The sequence below is a fragment of the Pseudorca crassidens genome, chromosome 19, assembly GCF_039906515.1.
Source record: "Pseudorca crassidens isolate mPseCra1 chromosome 19, mPseCra1.hap1, whole genome shotgun sequence".
Classification (NCBI taxonomy): domain Eukaryota; kingdom Metazoa; phylum Chordata; class Mammalia; order Artiodactyla; family Delphinidae; genus Pseudorca; species Pseudorca crassidens.
Genome location: NC_090314.1, coordinates 56,660,690 through 56,681,460, shown reverse-complemented (window position 1 = coordinate 56,681,460; position 20,771 = coordinate 56,660,690). Strand labels below are relative to the sequence as shown.

General features: G+C 46.2%; 1 protein-coding gene across 1 annotated transcript in view; it reads right to left on the bottom strand.

The window, feature by feature from the left end:
• The window catches only part of PRPSAP1 (phosphoribosyl pyrophosphate synthetase associated protein 1), a 31,054-nt gene extending 10,721 nt beyond the window's left edge, over nt 1-20,333 (bottom strand). Inside the window, exons 1-5 of the mRNA XM_067715840.1 lie at nt 19,630-20,333; nt 16,922-16,974; nt 14,338-14,404; nt 1,814-1,986; nt 138-253 (exon numbers count right to left, since the gene is read on the bottom strand). Of these exons, the coding sequence (XP_067571941.1) occupies nt 138-253; nt 1,814-1,986; nt 14,338-14,404; nt 16,922-16,974; nt 19,630-19,799 (579 nt within the window). The 5' untranslated portion in view covers nt 19,800-20,333. The remainder of the gene's footprint in view (nt 1-137; nt 254-1,813; nt 1,987-14,337; nt 14,405-16,921; nt 16,975-19,629) is intronic.
• Between the last annotated feature and the right edge of the window lie 438 nt (nt 20,334-20,771).

Here is a 20,771-nt window from a genome sequence, read left to right as displayed (position 1 = left end):
ACTGCCTCAGGCATTAAGACTTAAGGGAGAGATCATTTGATCATTGGATGTGCCTTTCAATACTGAAATCTGGTACCAGAGAAGAACTACATAGGGTCTCCTTTGAGGACAATGGGGTATTTATTGATGCTCCTCACTTCTTCCTGGATATACTGAAGCAGGAAAGGTGAGGCTCTAAGGTTGTCCACAGGAAAGCTGAAAAAGCCTTGTATTTCCTTTTGATGAAGATCCATAGTGATAATGTGAGTTAAACCTGAAATTTTAAAACAAAAAATTACAAAGTTCACCCCTACAAGTTAATGGCTACAGTGGACACAAACTAGAAGCCCAATGCCTCTTTCCTAACGGAAGACTGAAGGCAGGGGGGTACTGGGAACAAGCATGTTTGTTATAGACCTTATCTGCAATCTTAACAAAACTTAATGAACTAAAGACAAAGTTAAGCCTAAAGTAAAGGAGCCTATAACCTTCCATATGGATTAAAACACTAAAACTAAAAAATAGTGCTCTCCCTCTACTATAATCATCAGCTTAGGCCTGAACACTGGGAAAAGAAAAATCAGGTAGAAGCAAAAATATAAACATGGGGCTTCCCTGGTGGCGCAGTGGTTGAGAGTCCGCCTGCCGATGCAGGGGACGCGGGTTCGTGCCCCGGTCCGGGAGGATCCCACATGCCGCGGAGCGGCTGGGCCCGTGAGCCATGGCCGCTGAGCCTGCGCCTGCGGAGCCTGTTGCTCTGCAACGGGAGAGGCCACAGCAGTGAGAGGCCCGCGTACCGCAAAAAAAAAAAAAAAAAAATATATATATATATATATATATATATATATAAACATGGAATTAAATACTGGAGCAAAAATAGATGTAAAAAATAGGCCTTGGTTAAAGAATCTAGGAAGAAATGTTAAAGGACTGTGGATTACGGCAGAAGGAATAGGAAAGCAAAAGCGAAGTAATGTATATACTAGAAGGAAAGAAATCCACAGACACAATGATAAGAGTTTGGAAACGTGTATATGTCCGAAGAGAATGGGTCAAGTACAGAAAAACAATGAAAACACACTCTTATAATCAACAGTGCTAAGCAAAAAAAAGGTACACATATAAGTACATGGCAAATGGCCAAGGTCACTGAAAATTTTCCAGAGCGAAGAAGCAGAATTACTTGTTCTTTCCAAAAACATTACACATTTTTATAGAGAATGGAATTCAAATGTGTTTCTCAGGACTCAGATATATATTTGAGTTTTTAAATAAACATGCGGCAAATACAATCCCATTAATTGTAAAGGGCTATTACATTTGATTTGGAGGCCATAAAGTACGTCACCACTACACAAGCACACAATGAAAATGATCTGCTATAAAGACAATCGGGGAGGGGGGAAAAAAGGAGTATATAAGCTGAAGAAGTAGTAAAGGAAAAATCCAGTTTTACTATTATGTACATCAACAGAATTTAGCTAAGGTTTAAATAAATCTAGACCTGAAACTCAAAAGATCACATCCGAATGCCAAGATCGCCATCTGAAGTTTCGATGATGATAAGATGAAATGGAAAAGAAGGTGGAATGAGGAAAAAGTCCAAGATGAGAGAAGTTAGCCCTGAAGCAGACAAGGTCACTCTGAAGGAGGACAAAGAGAACAGAAAAAGAAATGACACCTAAGCTCACACAGCCCTAAGCAGAACTATGCAAAAGGAAGCAACACTTAGAGAAAACAGGTCCCCAACCAGCTACCTGCGGTATGGACTAATCTGGCACGGGGGACGGTCCCAAGCACCGGCGCGGGGTCCCAGGGCGCTGGCCACACTCACCGGCTTTCGCTAGCATGGACGCCAGGAGCTTGCATACGATGGAGCCCCTCTTCCGCATCTTGCTCTGCTTGCTGTAGGGGAAGTAGGGGATGACGCCGATAATATTCCTGGCACACGCGGTCTTCAGTGCATAAGCCATGATCAGTAACTCCATCACGGCTGTATTCACGTCTCTGAAACACATGAGGTTTGCACTTTGGGATTAATCTCATTTATTAACCCCTGGCAAAGATCTCAACCTCAGCAATCTGACCGGGGCTGCCAAGAATGACGTGACGTGGATCCTCACGCTAGCTTACGACGGCACTTCCTGAAGAGAGGAGAAAGCTCACTGACTCCTCTTTATAGCCGTCTGAGTCCCGGTTTGCATGAGAGGTTACTTAAGTTCACACAAGGTTATCCACTTTCACCTGTGCCTGGATCTTCTGTCAGTGACACGGTCACCGGAGTGGCAGGTGAAGCAGGCAGTGACTGCTGACGACCAGAGTGAACCCACACCTGCTGGCACCATCCCTGGGATCTGAACTCGGGCCAGAGTGCTAGCACCTCGTTTTCCTGGGAACACCAAGGGAAACCCACCTGCCCTTGTATTTAGCTGCCGTAACCATAAAGAATTTGGTCTCTTTTTTTTTCTTTCGGGAGTAGGGAAAAGGGTGAGGGGTGGGGAGATTTTGGAAATTAATTTCCAAATATCTCCCCCATCCCTTCTGTCCTTGAGATACATAGATTCCTAACAAAGATTACCCAGATAGACAAGAAAATATGAATCTGAAAGGTGTTCAAAGGAAAGGCTATTTCCAAATTGTAACGAATGCTGACTGCTAACCCTTTGCCAAGGTTGATCAAGCAAAAAGTGGGGGCTTCCCTGGTGGCGCAGTGGTTGAGAATCCACCTGCCTATGCAGGGGACACGGGTTCGAGCCCTGGTCCGCGAAGATCCCACATGCCGTGGAGCAACTAAGCCTGTGCACCACAACTACTGAGCCTGTGCTCTAGAGCCCGCAAGCCACAACTATGGAGCCTGAGTGCCACAACTACTGAAGCCCGTGCGCCTAGATCCCGTGCTCTGCAAGAGAGAAGCCACTGCAATGAGAAGCCCATGCACTGCAATGAAGAGTAGCCCCCACTCACCGCAACTAGAGAAAGCCCGCGCGCAGCAATGAAGACCCAACACAGCCAAAAATAAAATAAATAAATTTACTGAAAAAAAAAAAAAAAAGGTGGCCTCTGCCCTTAAAGTTAAGGGCCTTGAAATCCTTCTGGATGACCTTCCAAAGCTCTACCCTCTCTCTCTAGCCTCCTCATACTCCTCTTTGGATTATCCAAGTGTCTTCAAACAGCCTCTCTTTTGCATCAGGAGTGTATCTCCCTTGCCTTCACCAGATAAAGAAGATCATTTCCCACGTCCTAGTTCCCACCCAAGTGAGGAGTAGGCTCTTCAGATTATACAGTTTCTGAATTATCTGATCTGCAGCAAAATGGAAAGCCTGCCATCAACATAGCAGAGACTTAATAAATGCTTGTTGGATAAGTGGTGGAATGAAATACTCATCACGAAATGCTTTTTAGCTTGAAGGACAGTCAGGCCATTTTCCCCCAGTCTCTTCCAGTTTATGTTTACACCTGTGCCCCTGGAGTGAGCGATGCAAAGGACATCCTTTCACTCTGACAATGTTTTCCACACCCACGTTCAACTGGTGGAACTCCCAACCTCTCCTTTGTAGTTTGGATTTTTCACAACTATTTCAAGATTCTGTCCTAAGTTTCTATGTTTGTTTCTCCCACAGGGTAGGCAGAGTTGATTCTGGGCTCAACTTCAAGGTGCAGTTGTCAACCTAGACATGCCTTTTGCATTGCTGACAGGTGATGTTACTTTCCAGCTGCCATTTCCTTCCTCTGAAATAAAGTGGTACATTCTTCTCCCTCGTGCTCCCAAATTAATAATGTCCCAAGTCTGCCATCAAAAGGTCAGAGGACACACGACCTTTTGGTATAATCAGGAGAAAACACTTATCAAGGGCTTACCTGGTGGTGAAGTGGTTAAGAATCCGCCTGCCATCGCAGGGGACACGGGTTCGAGCCCTGGTCCGGGAAGATCCCACATGCCGCGGAGCGACTAAGCCCACAACAGCCCCCGTGCGCCACAACTACTGAGCCTGTGCTCTAGAGCCCGCGAGCCACAGCTACTGAGTCCGCGAGCCTAGAGCCCGTGCTCTGCAACAAGAGAAGCCACTGCAACGAGAAGTCTGCGCACCACAACGAAGAGCAGCCCCTGCTTCCTGTATCTAGAGAAAGTGCGCACGCAGCGACGAAAACCCAACACAGCCCAAAATAAAAATAAATAAAATAAATTTTTAAGAAAGCCACTTATCAAACACCTCCAAGGTACTTAGGAATTCATAATATTTGGTCGATTTTCAGCACTTTTCAACAGTTTTCATCCTGGGTCATCAATTCAACAAATATTTATTGAGCACCTTGCACCAGGCACTGTGTTAGGTGTGTCAGGTGGGGAGATAACAGGGTAAGCAAGGCTGACCTCATTTTGGGGGAAGGCCAGAGACGCCTCCGGGATCACCCTTGTAATCATCTGTCCCAAGGAGCACAGCTAACTCACCTAAGAATGTTCCCCTTCCCAAACACTTATCCTTCGTTCCAGAGGGGAGAGCCTCCCTTCCCACAACGGATCATCGACATTGACGCCTTGTGGGCTCTGGTGGCTGAGCTGGAAGCCTGCACAGTACTCAGAGGACGGAATACAGGTAACTCAGGAGTCCGTATCTGAACAACAGGCATCACACACACCGCAGCGAAAGCCTCTTCCATACACAGACTGCCCGTCAACGTCAGAAATAAACCTAGAGCTTTCTTAACCTTCCACTTGTGTGATGCAATGCGTGGCATTATAAAAGCCCCACCGGACCTGGTGGTTCCTCACGCCAGCTCCCAATGCCAACGATAACTGTGGAAGTTAATTAAACAGATCCTGCAAGAGGATCTGTCTGGGTCATGGGTTTCCAGCTGGCTCTGTGATAGCAATTAAGGACAACCACACAACACGAGGTTTGGAGAGCACACAAGGGAAGGCCAGATGGTAAGACATGAATGTAACAAGAGGAACAGTTTTGGAGGAGCCTTGATTTCAGAGTAACTTTCTTTCCGCTGATGACTAATTTCTCTCCTGAGGTTTTTATTTTTTTACTTTTTCCTCTTCCTAACGCCCTGTGCCAAGGGAGTCAACATTCTCTAGGCTAAGGAAAGCCTCCCCGCCCCACCCCTTATTGGTCAGGACGGCAACAAAAGGGCCTTTGTCACAACGGCTTTACCCATTCACTGAGGGACACTGGACAAACTGGATAGCAAGCAGTTATTCTGCGGGCTAGCAGGGCGAAGAGAAATTGGCTGGCAGCCTCTGCTTTGTTTATCTGTTCCCTAAGACTGTTCCAAGTACATCCTGGCTAGTGCCTGCAGTCTTTGTATCTAAGTAGGACAATCTTAACTGTTTACCAACTATTTTTCTCTGGCCTAAGACTATCACATCTTATATTAAACTCAGCCCTGACTGCTCTCTCATTTTCGATAGACAAAAACGAGAGTTAAAGAAACAGACATGGTCTATATGCATCAATTAAAATTGCAAAGACAGACCAACACCACAGACGCAAGTACTGAGAACAGGTCATTTACCCCGTCCCCACCTCCAACAATGAATTCCCTGCAGCAAATCAGCTGTAATGTTCTTTTAATGCCTCTTCTTATGTTACATCACATACCAGAACCTGTAACATAAAACATGAAAATTGTCCTTCAAAAAACACTTTGTGAGCTTCATATCTATTATACTTAGTTCCAATGCTCAGTACATTTCGAAACTCCTTGAGTACCACCCTGTGATATTGTGATTTCTAATAAGAAATATGTATTTGGTTCCCATTTCGGGCACCAAGCTCCCTTCTAAAACCTTTGGAATTTCCTAAGCCTCGAGAGGAATGAAGTTGTCTTTAGTTACGTTAAGGAGGTGACTTCTGGACTGCACCTAAAGGAGGGGACTGGTTGTCAGGGAGACAAACCACGGGATTAGAGGGGTTGGACTTTCAGTCCCATCCCCATGACCTCTGGAGGTTGAAACAATCGCCTAAGGCTAACGATATCATCAATCATAGCTATGTAATGAAGCCTCAGTCAAAAGCCAAACGGAGGGGGTTCAGAGAGCTTCCAGGTTGGAGACCGTGTAGAGACTGGGGAGAGTGGCATGAAAGCTCCGTGTCCCTTCCTGCATACCTTGCCCTACACATCGCTTGCATCCGGCCCTTCCTGAGATACATCCAGAAGGTGAATTCCAAAGAAATGCTGAACAACGGCAGCACCAGATAAAGGTCTATATTATACCTCAGGACATCGGCTCTAAAGGCGACCGAACTCATTTCAACGTCTAAGCTTTGTTCTGTTTGTCTAAGATCAGCCTTATTACTTTAGGTAACATCCTCTCCTCCTCAATAGAAAAATCTGTAAGATACATTCCTTCCCCTTGTGCACAGGGATGTTCCCTGCCATTCCGGTAAACAAAGGATGCTGCCTGCCATCCCAGTTCCACCAGGATCAAGCCACTTGCCACTGCAGTCGCCCACTGAAGGCAAGCGCCGAGGGGAATTCAGGATGGAGGAAAATAAGCAGCACTGTGTGCTTGGGATACCTGCCCTAGCTAGAAAGATGCATATCTAAGGAGTCATTTCAGTGACCCCAGATCCCTGCATCTTCCCAAGTACAGAAAAGCACTCAAATCATTAACTTGAGATGTCTGTTCTTTGTGATCAGCAGTAATCTTGTGATGTTCCGCTACATGGTTTTTTTCCAGCAAAAACCTCATATACATCCTGGCTCCTCCCTTACCTCTTTGGAGCAGTTTCTCAGAGCCATCTGAGGGGCTGGCTCCGGGCTACAGTCCTCAGTAAGGTCCCCAAATAAAACTTAACCTGCAACTTTTAGGTTGTGTGTTTCGCTTCAACTGACAATCTATACAACCATTTATAGCAGAGAGTACTAAAAAACTAAATTCCCTGCTAAATTAACTAAATTTAGTTGTCACTAAAATATTCTGTAGTCGGCAATAAAACAGTCTATTGTGACAAACCCAATAACCCTTTTTTTTTCCCCAATAACCCTTTTTATGGGATACATACACACAGACTTCTCTTTGTCCTTTCTCCAAATTTTTCCTCTCCAATCCCCATCTTCCTAAGAGATACAGGAACCACAAGGTGAGGATGTTTTTGCTTTGATACCACCAAACTGAACCACAGGTGAAACAGAAGGGAAGGGGGCAGGGCACAACTGTTAAAAGCATGACATAGCCTGAGGATATGACAGAAACTGATTAGAACAAAATGGGTCCAAGATGGCGGACAAGTCAACTTCCACTAGACCTTGAGCCTCAGTATACGCTCACTGTAACACATCAGCAAGCTAAATGACACAGCCACAGGCGCCAGGACAGTTCCAAGACCCACCATAAGGATCAAAAAGTGGGCGGTGGCCCTATTCCTGGAAATCCCCGCCCCTTCCTGAAATAGCTGGAATACTCCTCCCACTCATTAGCCTATGAAATGACCCACCCCTATAAAACCCGACAACCCCACATCCTGGTGCCTTTCTCACCTTCTGAGATGGCCCACACTCTGTCTATGGAGTGTGTTTCTCTCTAAATAAATCCACTTCTTACCTATCACTTTGTCTCTCACTGAATTCTTTCTGTGATGAGACATCAAGAACCTGAACTTCGGGGGCTTCCCTGGTGGCGCAGTGGTTGAGAGCCTGCCTGCCAGTGCAGGGGACACGGGTTCAAGCCCTGGTCTGGGAAGATCCCACATGCTGCAGAGCAACTGGGCCCGTTGAGCCACAATTACTGAGCCTGCACGTCTGGAGCCTGTGCTCCGCAACAAGAGAGGCCGCGATAATGAGAGGCCCGCGCACCGCGATGAAGAGTGGCCCCCACTTGCAGCAACTAGAGAAAGCCCTCGCACAGAAACGAAGACCCAACACAGCAGTCAATCAATCAATCGATATTTTTTTTAAAAAAAGAACCTGAACTTCATTAAGTCCTGAAACCAGGTGTGTGATCTCAGTTGGAAGGCCGTGGGTTTGGGCCGGGTTCGAGTCCCGGCACGTGGGTTCAAGTCCCAATCTGAGGCTTCACAAGGAAGACAATTATGGCTTCTCAATGATCTCAAAACAAGTACACACAAGGGAATCGCACCATCTTCAGGACAGGGTTCTGGTTTCCAAAAGCACCATGTGTATCTGTGCTGCTCCTTCAAAAGGAAACCTTTCCATACGGTAAGTGTGTAAAATCGCTGTCAAGGTTATTCTAGAAGATTCACTTTCTCTGCTGCAGCTCCACGGACTGCTCCCTACCTCTTCCTTTGTTCAAATTTTCGAGTATCCTAAGCACAAGTGGGGAAAAAAAAACTACAAACGTTTCCCAATTAGCCATTAACCAACTCATTTTTCCATGTTAATTTGTCCTTTCCCTGGAAAACACCTGCACAGTGTAAAGTTCCGTATGTATTACTGCCCCAGGATGACTCTAAACTGCATGTACTAAATATTTCTACTGCATTCTTGGTTACCGTGAGATATGGAAACCAAGAATTAGATAGAGCACAACTTCTTGTCACAAAGAAGTCTAACCACAAGCTGTCTCAAGATCCCAAGACAGGGCTGTTAATAGTGAGTGTTAAAAAAAAAAAAAAAAAAATAGCGAGCGTTATTTTGCCGTGCCAATAGACTGTGAACTGACACTGTTTATGACGTGTTAAAGAGGCCTGAACTAAAAGTAGGGAGGGAGATGTATTGTAACAAAAAGGAAATTATGGATATAGCTGTCCCTCTACCCCACATGCATTAACAAGTGCACAAGGATACCCCAGTGTGGAAATCTGTGGTTAGAGGACATAAAAGGGGGTGATGATGACACCTGCCTCCGAGGGTGATGACTGGTGGAGGGGCTGATCCACCTGAAGCCCTTCAGCCTCACACACGTCACCAACTTCACACACCAGCCACGGCAAAGTCTGCTATTACTATTATTATTATATCTCTCCCCTACTTCCTGAATTCATAATGAAAGTAAAGGAATTAGAATACTCGATAGCCTCAGAGATGTACTATAAAAACACTTGGTCCTTGACATGTACACACTACTACGTATAGAACAGATAATTAATAACCTACTGAATAGCACAGGGACCTACTCAATACTCTATGATGACCTATATGGGAATAGAATCTAAAAAAAAGTGGATATATGTGTATGTAAAACGGACTCACTTTGCTATACAGCAAAAACTAACACAACATTGTAAATCAACTACCCTCCAATATAAAAAAAAAATTTTAATTCGGTCTTGCTAAGTCAATCCTATGATTAAGAAATTGATTGGAAAAGATTATACTTTCACAAAGGCATCAAAGCCTCGACCATCCCAGCTCATCATGAAAATGAAGACTGGTCAACGCCCTGGCTCTCCAACAGCCGGCCGTCAGCTGTCTACACACAGCAGGAAGGCAGCTCATCAAGTCCTCGGTCACTAACGGCATCCAGGACTATCTGACACAATGGGGTCCCTGACGTGACAAGGTCATAACCTCTTAGTTCCTCCCCCAACTCAGGGATGATCCCTGATTACACGGAACAGAATAAAGCTACCAAGAGCACAGCTGCTCACGTGCTAGCACACAACTGACCACGACCAACTTAACTCTTGTCCTAGAGATGAGTTCAAAGTCAGAGCTCAAATTCCAGGCTGAGGTGCAGACCTGTGAATTAAGGCGAAGATTCCTTAAAGATAAACAATTCCTGACAGGACACACCTTCTTTTGCTGCCATAAATTCAGTTAGGGTAGAGTAAAGAGACTTCACTGACCACCACTGCCTCTGGACTCAGACCCCCGTATTTCCTGGAGGATGAGTGACAAAGGTGGCCCGTCTATGGCTACAAAGGTGGAGGTTCTGTTCTCTCTCCCTCAGTAAACTAGTAAAAGGCTCTCAGTAGTCTAAGGAGGCCAGGCCAAGGATCTAGGGTCACCTGCAGCTCTGTCCTATACCCTAAGGAACTTAAGAATTCAGAGGTAAAAAAAAAAAAAAGTGGTGACAATGCAACCTTACTATCCACCACCAACAAAAACCGGGATAAGCACAGAAGGCCAGGCAGCAGCCAAAGGGAGTGTCAAAGCTCTCTGACTACACGTTCTAGGGCTACGCAAGCCCCGCAGGCTTTCCCCTCATTCCTGAGGTGCAGTGTCAAACAAGAGCATGGGGCGAAAAGATTCCCGTCACCAGGAGACAAACAGTACAAAACCAAAATTGCTGGAGGAAACATCAATTAGTAGATCCTCCATGGAGGGCAAGATGCAATTATCTATCGATGCCACAAAGATTTCAAGTGTCTATCAATGCGGCCACATCTATCAATACGACAAAATGCATGGATCCTCACACCCAGCAATCGCGTTTCTTGGAATCATCGTACAGACACACCCCAAACACGGGCAATGTGACGCACATACAGGATGTTCTGCAGTTGGCAAGCGCAAGACTAGAGACGCAGCCTATGCGACAGGCTGAACAAGCTTCGGTGTGTCCACAGAACACAGTGTGACGCCACAGAAGACAAGATGGGAACACAGCTCCACTGAATCCCACCATAACGAAATACGGCAAACCTAAACTGAGGGTCATTCGACAAAATAAACTGGCCAAAGTGTCGTCTTCAAAAGTGACGAAGTTTTGAAAGCCAAGGAAAGTCCGAGGGATGGTTCCAGACTGTCCAGAAGACACGACACAGACAACCAAGTGCTACCTGAGCCTCGACTGGCTCCTTGTGCCCGGAAGAGGCCTGGGGGACAGCAGATGACACGGGGATGGGGTCTGAGGCTTAGGTGGTGACAACACAGAGGTCTCAGTATCCTGATTCTGACGGTGGCACTGTGGCTGTATAAGAGAAAGCCCTTGTTTGTAGGAACTACACGCTGAAGTGTTTGGGGCGGGGAGGCACCAGGCTGGCAACTCTGTCTAAAGTGGCCGCACAGCACAGGCTCATTTTCTGGAAGTTTGTGATTGTTTCAAAATTAGAATCTTTTAAAGATAAGGTAACTCTTTCTGTATTGATACAGTACAATGCTTTATTTTTAAAAGTTCAGCAAAGTGTATTAGTTCTTTTTTTTTTTTTTTACTGCATGTTAAGTGTATTGACTGATCTAAAAGAAAATATTTACAAGTGGATGAAGCATTTCAGGATTAAGTACATCTAGGCAAAGAAGACCTCAATGTAGGAAAAATTTTTGACTCAGTGAAATATTTAAAAATAATTATATTTTTTCAGTGATTATGATGTAGTCAAATCTACAAATTTCATATTTAAAAAATGTTAACATAATTGATGTGGCTACAAGTATGGTTATTTTCTAACTGTCTTTTTCTTCGGGGAAGAGGAATCATTTCTGAGTAAACTTTAGGTAGATATTAGAATCATTGCTAACTTATCAATTTAGAGTATCTTACATGCTTTCTTTTATCTTTTTTTTGAATTTTATTTTTTTTATACAGTATGTTCTTATTAGGTATCCATTTTATACATATTAGTGTCTACGTGTCAATCCCAATCTCCCAAGTCATCCCACCCACCCCCCTGCCCGCCACTTTCCCCCCTTGGTGTCCATACGTTTGTTCTCTACGTCTGTGTCTCAGTTTCTGCCCTGCAAACCGGTTCATCTGTACCATTTTTCTAGGTTCCTTTTTTTTTTTTTTTTTTTTTGGCAGCACCACTAGGCCTGTGGGATCTCAGTTCCCTGACCGGGGACAGAACCCTGCAGTGGAGGCACGGAGTCCTAATCACTGGGCCGCCAGGGAATTCCCTATTAGACTCCTTCTAGGTAAAAATTAAGAAAAACATATAAGCAACTGCTTGGGCACACAGAGTCTCTGAAAAGAAAGCTTAAGAACCTGATAACACTTGCCGTATCCGGGGAGGGAAGCAGGGTGGCTGATGGCAGAGGCAGGGCTCATCATACACCCTTTTGAAACCTGAACCATGCAGATAAATTAAAATTACTTTTATTTTGGTTTTGAGGATCACCTGAATTATGGAACCTGAATTCGTATGCCCATTATCAGATAAAGAGGAACAAACAGGTGTTCAGCTATCTCAGAGGGCTGGGGAATTTTATTTTCCGATACACATTTCTATACTGCCTGTGTTTGCAGAGATGAACATTATTCTTCATGATCAGAAAAAAGTATTAAAATACTTAGTATCTACCAGTTACCAGTGTACAGGGAACTCTGTTATATCTGGGTTCAGATTACTCACTCGGTGACCCCGTGGTCCTCAGTTTCCTTCAGACCCAGTTTCCTCAATCCCTTCACGGGGGGCTGTAAGGAAAAACAGTTTTTCCCTTCTCTGTACAACACTGAATACTTCTGGTCACCAAATGTGTGGGGATTTTCCCACACGTAATTCTCGGAATCTCAGGACACCAGCTGGGCATCCTACAATTCAACTCAATGCTGACACTCTCTGCCTGGACAAAGCATCAGATCCCACAGGTTAAGGGCCCAGTAAGACTGCCCCCTTCCTCACTTCAGACATGGGCAAGCCCAGGCTGTCACCTGTGCTTCTGACCAACCCGCTATAAATCAGAGGTTCCCATGACCCACTCCTCAGCTCCGATTAATTTGCTAGAGCAAAGTAAAAAAAAAAAAAAAAAAAGAAAAAGGCAAAAAAAACCTCAGGGACTTCCCTGGCAGTCCAGTGGTTAAGACTCCGTGCTTCCACCGCAGAGGGCACAGGTTCTATCCCCAGTTGGGGAACTAAGACCCCGCATACCTCGTGGCATAGCCAATAAATAAAACTCAGAAAAACAGTTTTCTCACTAGATTACCAGGTTACTATCAAGGATGTAACTCAGGAACAGCCAGATGGGGGAGGTGCACAGGGCGAGGTATAGGGCAAGGGGTGCAGAGCTTCCACGCCCTTTCTGGGTGACCCCCTAGCACCTCCACGTCTTCACCAACCCAGAAGCTCTCCGAACCCAGTCCTTTCTGTTTTTTATGGAGGCTTCATTATACAGGCACAACTGATCAAATCATTGGCCACTGGCGACTGATTCAACTTCCAGCCCCTCTCCCCTCCCCGGAGGTCAGGGGGGCTGGGCTGAAAGTACCAACCCTCTAATCACAAGGTTGGTTACCCTGGCAACCAGCCCCCATCCTGTGTTTACCCAGGAGCTTTCCAAAAATCACCTCACTCACATAACTCAGGTGTAACTGAAAGGGGCTTGTTCTGAATAACGAAAGGTACCTTTACTGCTCTTATCACTTAGGATATTCCAAGGGTTTTAGGAGCTCTGTGCCAGGAAAGGAAGACCAGATACATATTTCTTATCATAAATCACAGTATCACAGAGGCCAACAAGAGCTGCCATGTAGGACTGACACATAAGGATTAAAAATGATACGTGTAAAGCGTCCGCACCCTGCTGGCAGCCAGTGCCGTGTTTATTACTAACACGTCTCAGGAATCTAAACCCATCAAGACGTGAAGGTCTAGATTTTTCAAAGACACTCACGATCTATCGACCCCATTCCCAGTGAGGAGCTGAGAGGAGATAACCCCACAGGGAAGTTCATGCTCAGGTATGCCAGGATTCCCCCAGGGCCAGTCCTCCCACACTGAGGGAAGGAATGGTAGATGGCATCTGTGATAGACTGGCTAGAGATGGGTCATCGTGCAAAATAAAACCCACCATTTAACACAACAAAGGCTTTCCAGGAGAGCTGAGCGGACAGACACGGCAAAAATGGAGGTAGAATATTTTTGTCCTTGAGGAGTTTAAAGCTTGGAGAAGATGATCAAGTAAACAATAACAGGGGCTTCCCTGGTGGCACAGTGGTTGAGAATCCGCCTGCCAATGCAGGGGACACGGGTTCGAATCCTGGTCCAGGAAGATCCCACATGCCGCGGAGCAACTAAGCCCGTGCGCCACAACTACTGAGCCTGCGCTCTAGAGCCCATGAGCCACAACTACTGAGGCCACATGTCACAACTACTGAAGCCCACGCACCTAGAGCCCGTGCTCCACAAGAGAAGCCACCACAATGAGAAGCCCGCACACCGCGACAAAGAGTAGCCCCTGCTCGCCGCAACTACAGAAAGCCCGCGCACAGCAACGAAGGCCCAACACAGCCAATAAATAAATAAATAAAGTAAACAATAACAGTTAAGTATAGTGTGACAAGCATGGCAGGAATTCCAAAGACTATATATATACATATATGTATAGAGACACACACACAGACCCACACACATATATGTGTACACATATATATAGTATTTTGGAAAGCATTTAATGTGCAAACACATTTATAATTTAAAGAAAATGGAACTGTTGTTCATATGAAAAGATAATAAGTTACATCACTAAGATTTTTAGAGGAAGAGAGATAAATAAAGCAGTGCTGACTCTTACCTGGGTATTGTCTGTATAATGAAAATATCTTGGCCACGAACAGATTCTTTTATTTCAACTCTTGTTTCTGAAAAATAAAAATGTTCTGCAGTTTGAAGAAAAGCTCCTCGTGGTGCAATAATTAGGCAGCAATTGGAGGGAGTAAAGGTGAGTCTAAACCAATGCTTTGCTTAGCGCACCAAAATAAATTCTTAAGAGATCTCGGGATGGCACGTACTTACGTAAAAAACAGTCAAGCTAAGGGGAGAATAAGCCAAAAATAGGCTAGAAGGCAAAAGCCACAAACAAGTGTACGTAAAATCTCAGGGTCCAGAAAAGAACATCCGTCACTAAATGAACACAAGATGCTTAGGGAAAAGTATGCAGTGCATAAAGAGGCCAAAAGTTAATACCCTTATTATTCTTTCAACAAAGGCCGATGCCTCCTCTGTTCCAGGCCCTGAGCTGGGGTCCCAAAGTGGGGGACCTGGACCACGGGGACAAAGACTGACTCAGGAGAGACAGTGCAATGCCAAAGGCTGGCAAACCCTCCAGGCCAATGTGCAGGAGAAAGACCAGCCATGATAAAAGAGAAAGAGGGCTGGGAACGATGGCCTCGCTGCAGACTGGAACATACGGTGAGGAAAGGAATACGGAACGTGCAAAGATGTGGGGCTGCCACCGTGAGCTCAGAAACACAGCGAGGGAGGAGAAAGAGACAGAGAGGAGGTCAGGGAGCTGACCAGGACCACACCACGCAGGAGTCTGGATTTTATTCCAAGGGGTGACAGCAGAGCCACTGGAGGACTGGTGTGATCACTGGCTACTGTGTGAGGACAACGGTGGCAAAGCAAGAAGGGCTGCTTGGGGGGAGCCACTCCAGTTGCTTCTGAAGCAGTCCAGGCAAGCGACAGACGGCGGGCTGGACCAGAGCAGCTGCAGTGGAGGTAGTGAGAAGCAGGCAGGCTTCAGATGGATTCTTGAATCAGAGCGCACAAGACGTGCTGACGGACGTGGTGAAGGACGAAGCAGGTGAGATGGGCAGAACTCGGAACCCAAAGGGCCCCACGTGATTGCTAAGGAGACTGGACCATGGCCTATACAATTTTAAACGGTAGTAAGTAAAAAATGTGTGCATTTTGGAAATATCCTGATGGAAGTGAGTAGCACAGACTAGAGAGGCTGAAAATGGAGGTAAGACGACCCGTTAAGAAGCTACTTTGACAGCATGAGAGAGAGCTAGGAGGCCTGGAACAGGGATGGGAGGATGGAGAAAAAGGTCTTCCCTAAACCACCCTCTTTTCCTCCAGCGCTTCATTTATGAGAAACCCAAATGCCATCACAATGAAGGAAATTCATGACTGTTAAATAGGCTATCTCACCTATCTGCACTCATCTTCAGGTGTTTAAATACCGGCATCTCCTGACTTGTCCTGGCAGGGAAATTTCTCAAGTCACCAAGTTAAAAGTTGTGAGTGCGGAAGCTGGATGAAGGGCTGCTGGGGGTTAATTATAACACACGTGTAAGTTATACACACCCCGGCAACATGTGCTTTCCATTACTACCCATTAAACTATCTTTCCCTCTTCCAATACTTTGCTGTATTATATTAGCTCCCCAAACATCCATTTTGTCTGAACTATCTCCTGTTAAGCTAGTGATACCACAGACAGTTATACCCTGGAAAGAGAAAAGCAAGTACAAAAACATGAATCCAAGGCCTTCAACTTTGCAAAAATAATTCCAAATTGTTTTTATACGAACTTGTCTTCGCAATGAGTGATGACATTATACGCTGGAACCCACCGGGGTGGGGGGTGGGGGGGTTATGATGCTGCTGCATTCCTGGGACACTGGCTAGAAACAAGTGCCTTTAAGCAATATCATTTAATGTTCCAGCTCTCCCCAGAAACCCGGGCGGCGGCAAAAACGGGTGACCAACCCAGGGTGAGGGTCAACAAGACTTGAGAGAAAAAAATGAGAGATAAAACTAACTCAAGGAAGTTTTTTAAATAAGTCATTACTATCTAGTACTGATTGCACTTAATGCCATTTGATGGCCTAATGAAACAGATAAATGTAAAAAGTACTTATCAAATACAGCACAATATGGAAGAAAAAACTTACTCTCTACATCGCTCCTTTTTCTCATTCTAAAATGACAGGATATTTGCATTATCTTGGAACAGGAGGAGACTTTTAAGGAAGAGCAAAGAAGTCAAGATTTAGAGGGACGAACGGAATGCCCTCTGTCCCAACTGTTAAAACAGAAACGTGGGGCTTCCCTGGTGGCTCAGTGGTTGAGGGTCCGCCTGCCGATGCAGGGGATGCGGGTTCGTGCCCCGGTCCGGGAAGATCCCACATGCCGCGGAGCGGCTGGGCCCGTGAGCCATGGCCGCTGAGCCTGCGCATCCGGAGCCTGCGCCCCACAGCGGGAGAGGCCACAGCAGTGAGAGGCCCGCGTACCGGAAAAAAAAAAAAAAAAGAAAAAGAAAAAACGCATTTCTGTGTTACACATGATTAACATTCGCCTTTTAAAAACATGCCAGCCGATTAAACAGAGTTTAGAGAACAAAGAATGTTTAACAAATAAGTTTAACTTACCTCCATTGGTCTCTTGATAAACCACAGACTTCCCCAATTCAGCACCAAGACGCCTAAAGGAGGGGGAGGGGGGAGGCAATTAAGAACGCTCTTTTTAAAAAACTCCAGTTCACAGGCACGTGTTTAACAAAAAGACTACAATAACTACACCAGCACTCCTTTACAAAAAAAAAAAAAATTTAGAAAATTTAATTCATTAAGAACTAAAACCTGCTGTCATTCCACAAGCAGCTTCCAGTGCTCACCAATCTGTAACACACTGCTTTACTGGGAAGAGCCCACAATCAAAGTTTAGTGTCTAGTTCCATTGTTTTTTTGAATAACAATTTTCTTGGAACATCAATACCCAACAAATACGTGGTTACTAGCAATAATTCCAAAACACACAAGCCCAAGGTAAATGCCTCAATTGTCAAAAGCGTTGCAGACTTCAGTGCCATTAACCAAATGCGAGTGCATTTGCACCAAGTGTGAATCGTGTCTGGATCCCGTGTAAAAGCCCATTTTGGGGACAACCTAGGAAATATGAACAAGGACTAGATACTAGATATCAAGGAATTAATGGTAGGTTTTTGTTTGTTTTCAGTTCTTATCAGTAAGCATTACCATTTTTATGAGTGAAACGATATAAGGGTGGAATCTGTTTAAAAACACTCCAACCAAGTGTACAACAGAATATTATTCAGCCTTAAAAAGGAATTAAATTCTGGTACACGCTACAATACGGATGAACCTTGAAAAAATGATTCTAAGTCAAATGAGTCAGACACAAAAATACAAATACTGCATGATTCCATTTATAGGAAGTACCTAGAACAGGCACATTCACAGTCACACAAAGCAGAACAGAGGTCACCAGGGTCTGGGAGTAGAGGGGGAATGGAGAGTTAGTGCTTAAAGGGTACGGAGTTTCTGTCTGAAACGATTAAAAGATCTGGAAATGAACAGTGGTGATAATCACACAACACTGTGAATGTACTTAATGTCAGTGAATTGCACACTTAAAAGTGGCTAAAACTTAAAACTTTTCTGGAACAAACTTTTCAAGAACCAAATATAAAAACAAAAAAGCAAAACCGGGGCTTCCCTGGTGGCGCAGTGGTTGGGAGTCCGCCTGCCAATGCCGGGGACACGGGTTCGAGCCCCGGTCCGGGAGGATCTCACGTGCCGCAGAGCGGCTGGGCCCCTAAGCCTGCGCCTGTGCTCCGCAGCGGGAGAGGCCACAACAGTGAAAGGCCCGCATACCGCAAAAAAAAGGAGGAAAAAAAAAAAAAAGCAAAACCATTGACTATTTAAATCTGCCCTCCTCCCTCTGCTTTCTCTTACCAAGGTCACTGTGGTAAATATGACCCAAGATAAACAAACACAAGCTTTATATTTAAAATCAGTATTTTAGTTGGCCTCAAAAAGAAAGACAAATAATCAGAGGTTAGAAATAGAAACTAGGTAGTAGATTGCAAAAGGACTGTTTGGTTTTTTTTTTTACGCTCTTCTAATCTCATTCAAAACTCTAACTGAAGAGAACATAGGCATTACTGAGAAAATATGACAAAAGTTTCCCCTTTCTTCTACAATTTCACCTAGAATTTTAAAATATCTTCATGCCATTAATTATCAACTCTGAAAAACCCACAGAACTCTAATGTAAGTTGTTTAAAATGTGAAAATGACTTTAAAAGTTAAAAGACAAGCTTATTTATTTTATAACAAGTTTATTTGCAAAGGGCTCAAAAGGCTCTTCCTTTACACTAGGGTTCTGGGATTCTTCACAAGAGCCAACTAGAAAAGAGGCCATTTAGTAAACATGTATTATTCAGAGGGCCACTATGAGCCTCTGCTCTGCTAGATGCTTGATCCACATTATTTTGTTCGTGCTCACAATGTTCTGGGTCCAACAGACGGAATTATCCCTATTTTACTAATGAAGTTCAGGAAAATCAAGTCTCTTGCCCAGGGCAAGGCTGACAAGGCCTTCAGACCCCAAAGGCCACTTGAGGCCAGAGGCTTCCTTAGGTGAAAAAGACAAAAAAAGGCCAAGACTTAGCCTGATCGAATCTAACTGACTTACAAAATACGGTTAGACCATGGTTTCTATCACCAACTCCGACAAATCTGCTCCCCTAGGGTTGCCCTGTTCTCCCTGCCCTCCCCTACACCTCTACTTCTGTCGGTGCACCTTGCGTCTTCCACCGGCAAGGCCCTCCGGCCGCCCCCACCTACTGCACCCGCACCGTCCGTCCCCAGTGTTGTAACTACGTGCGGGCCTCCGTCTCCTCGGGGAGACTTGGGAATGGCAATGACCAGCTTCAGAGGTCAACCCCAACCGTGGGAAAGGGAGCCAAACCCAGAGCCCCTCTCTCCAAGGCGCGCTAATCCAGCGATTACAGAATCCTCACCACCGCCTGGGAGGTGGGAGTGGGGAGCCGAAAGCAGGGCGAGCGGTCCAAGGACCCGGAGGTGGGGAGAAGCCAGCAAGAGTCAGACGAACGCTTTTCAGCTGCAGAACTGGGGGTGGGGGGGTGATCCTCTGTCACCTCCAAGGGTTTGTCCAGACCTGAAACGGCAGGATTCTGCGACTCCCTCCCCCAGGGGCAGGACGATGGGGTCAAATTACCCCTCGCCCGGGTCGGGGAACGTGGAGGCGAAGAGGAACAAGGACCGTCTCCCGGGAGGGGCCCCTCGGGACATCCCCGGCTCCCGCCCCTTACTCGGTGATGCGCTTGGCCAGCTCGGTGCAGGCAGCCGTGGAGTTGGCCGAGAAGACTCGGTAGCCGGTACGGGCGGCGTTCATGGCCGGGCGGGCGGCGGGGCAGGCTCGCGGGGCGCGGAAAGCGGAGGACACGGAGAGCGGGGGCAGCAGCAGCAGCTTCTTGGGCATCGTCCGGCCCGGGGGCGCAGTTACAGCCGGCCCGCGGCGGGGCTGCACGGGGGAGCGGTAGGCCCGCGTAGGGAAGGAACCGAGAAACCCGGCACAGGAGGGAAGAGGTCAGAGACCCCCACCCTCCTCGTACAAAAGGCTACTAAGGGCTCTGGAGCAACCAGAGCTCGCTGCGACCTGCGCCGCAGCCACCTCAAAGCCAGTGACGATGGCACCGCCCCCTCCGGGAATCGAAAAGGCGCGGCTAGAGCACCCGCACAGTCACCATCTCAGATGAGGGCAGGGCGGTGGGCAACTCTCTACAAGCTTGTTTTCCGAGGCAAGCAGCACGGATTCACTCCGCCGCCTGATCTTGTCGCTCCACGGGAGTTCTTTTGCTCTCATCTTCTTGGGTGGTGCAGCCTGACTTGGTAGTGGTGCCAGCCTTTCCAACTTTTCCGCCAGGATCCAAAATGTCAGCCTCCGAGGTGGCTGACGATCTAGCTCTGCGCCTCCATGATAACACAGCGCCAGAGCGCTGCGAGGCGCATGCGCCGCGCTAGGCTGGGCTTGCTTTGAAAAGTGGAGGGCGGGGTTATTTCCGGGTGGTTGCCTGGGATACTAAAATGCCCAAAAGGTGGGGTACTCCTGAGCCTGATCTTTATTCCCCAAACAAACTCCAAACTTGCATCTGCACGTAAGGCAAGGCTCTCTGAACGAGTCAAGGCACTCCTGCCAGTCTTTGCTCTCAATCAGAAAAGCCTTTATTCCTCCCCTTCCATGTGCTCCAGTCCCTTAAAGACCCACTCACGTCACATCTGCTCCACTGAGTCTTTCTAGATACTTCAGCCACAGTAAGCCGCCCTCGCCCGCTGGGCGGTACCGTGCGTGGCACCATGTATAGTTGCTTCTATTTTTATTTAGCTTTGTGAACATCTGTCTTCCTGACTAGGATGTAAGTCCTCCTAGGGCAAGATCGTATGTCACTTAGTT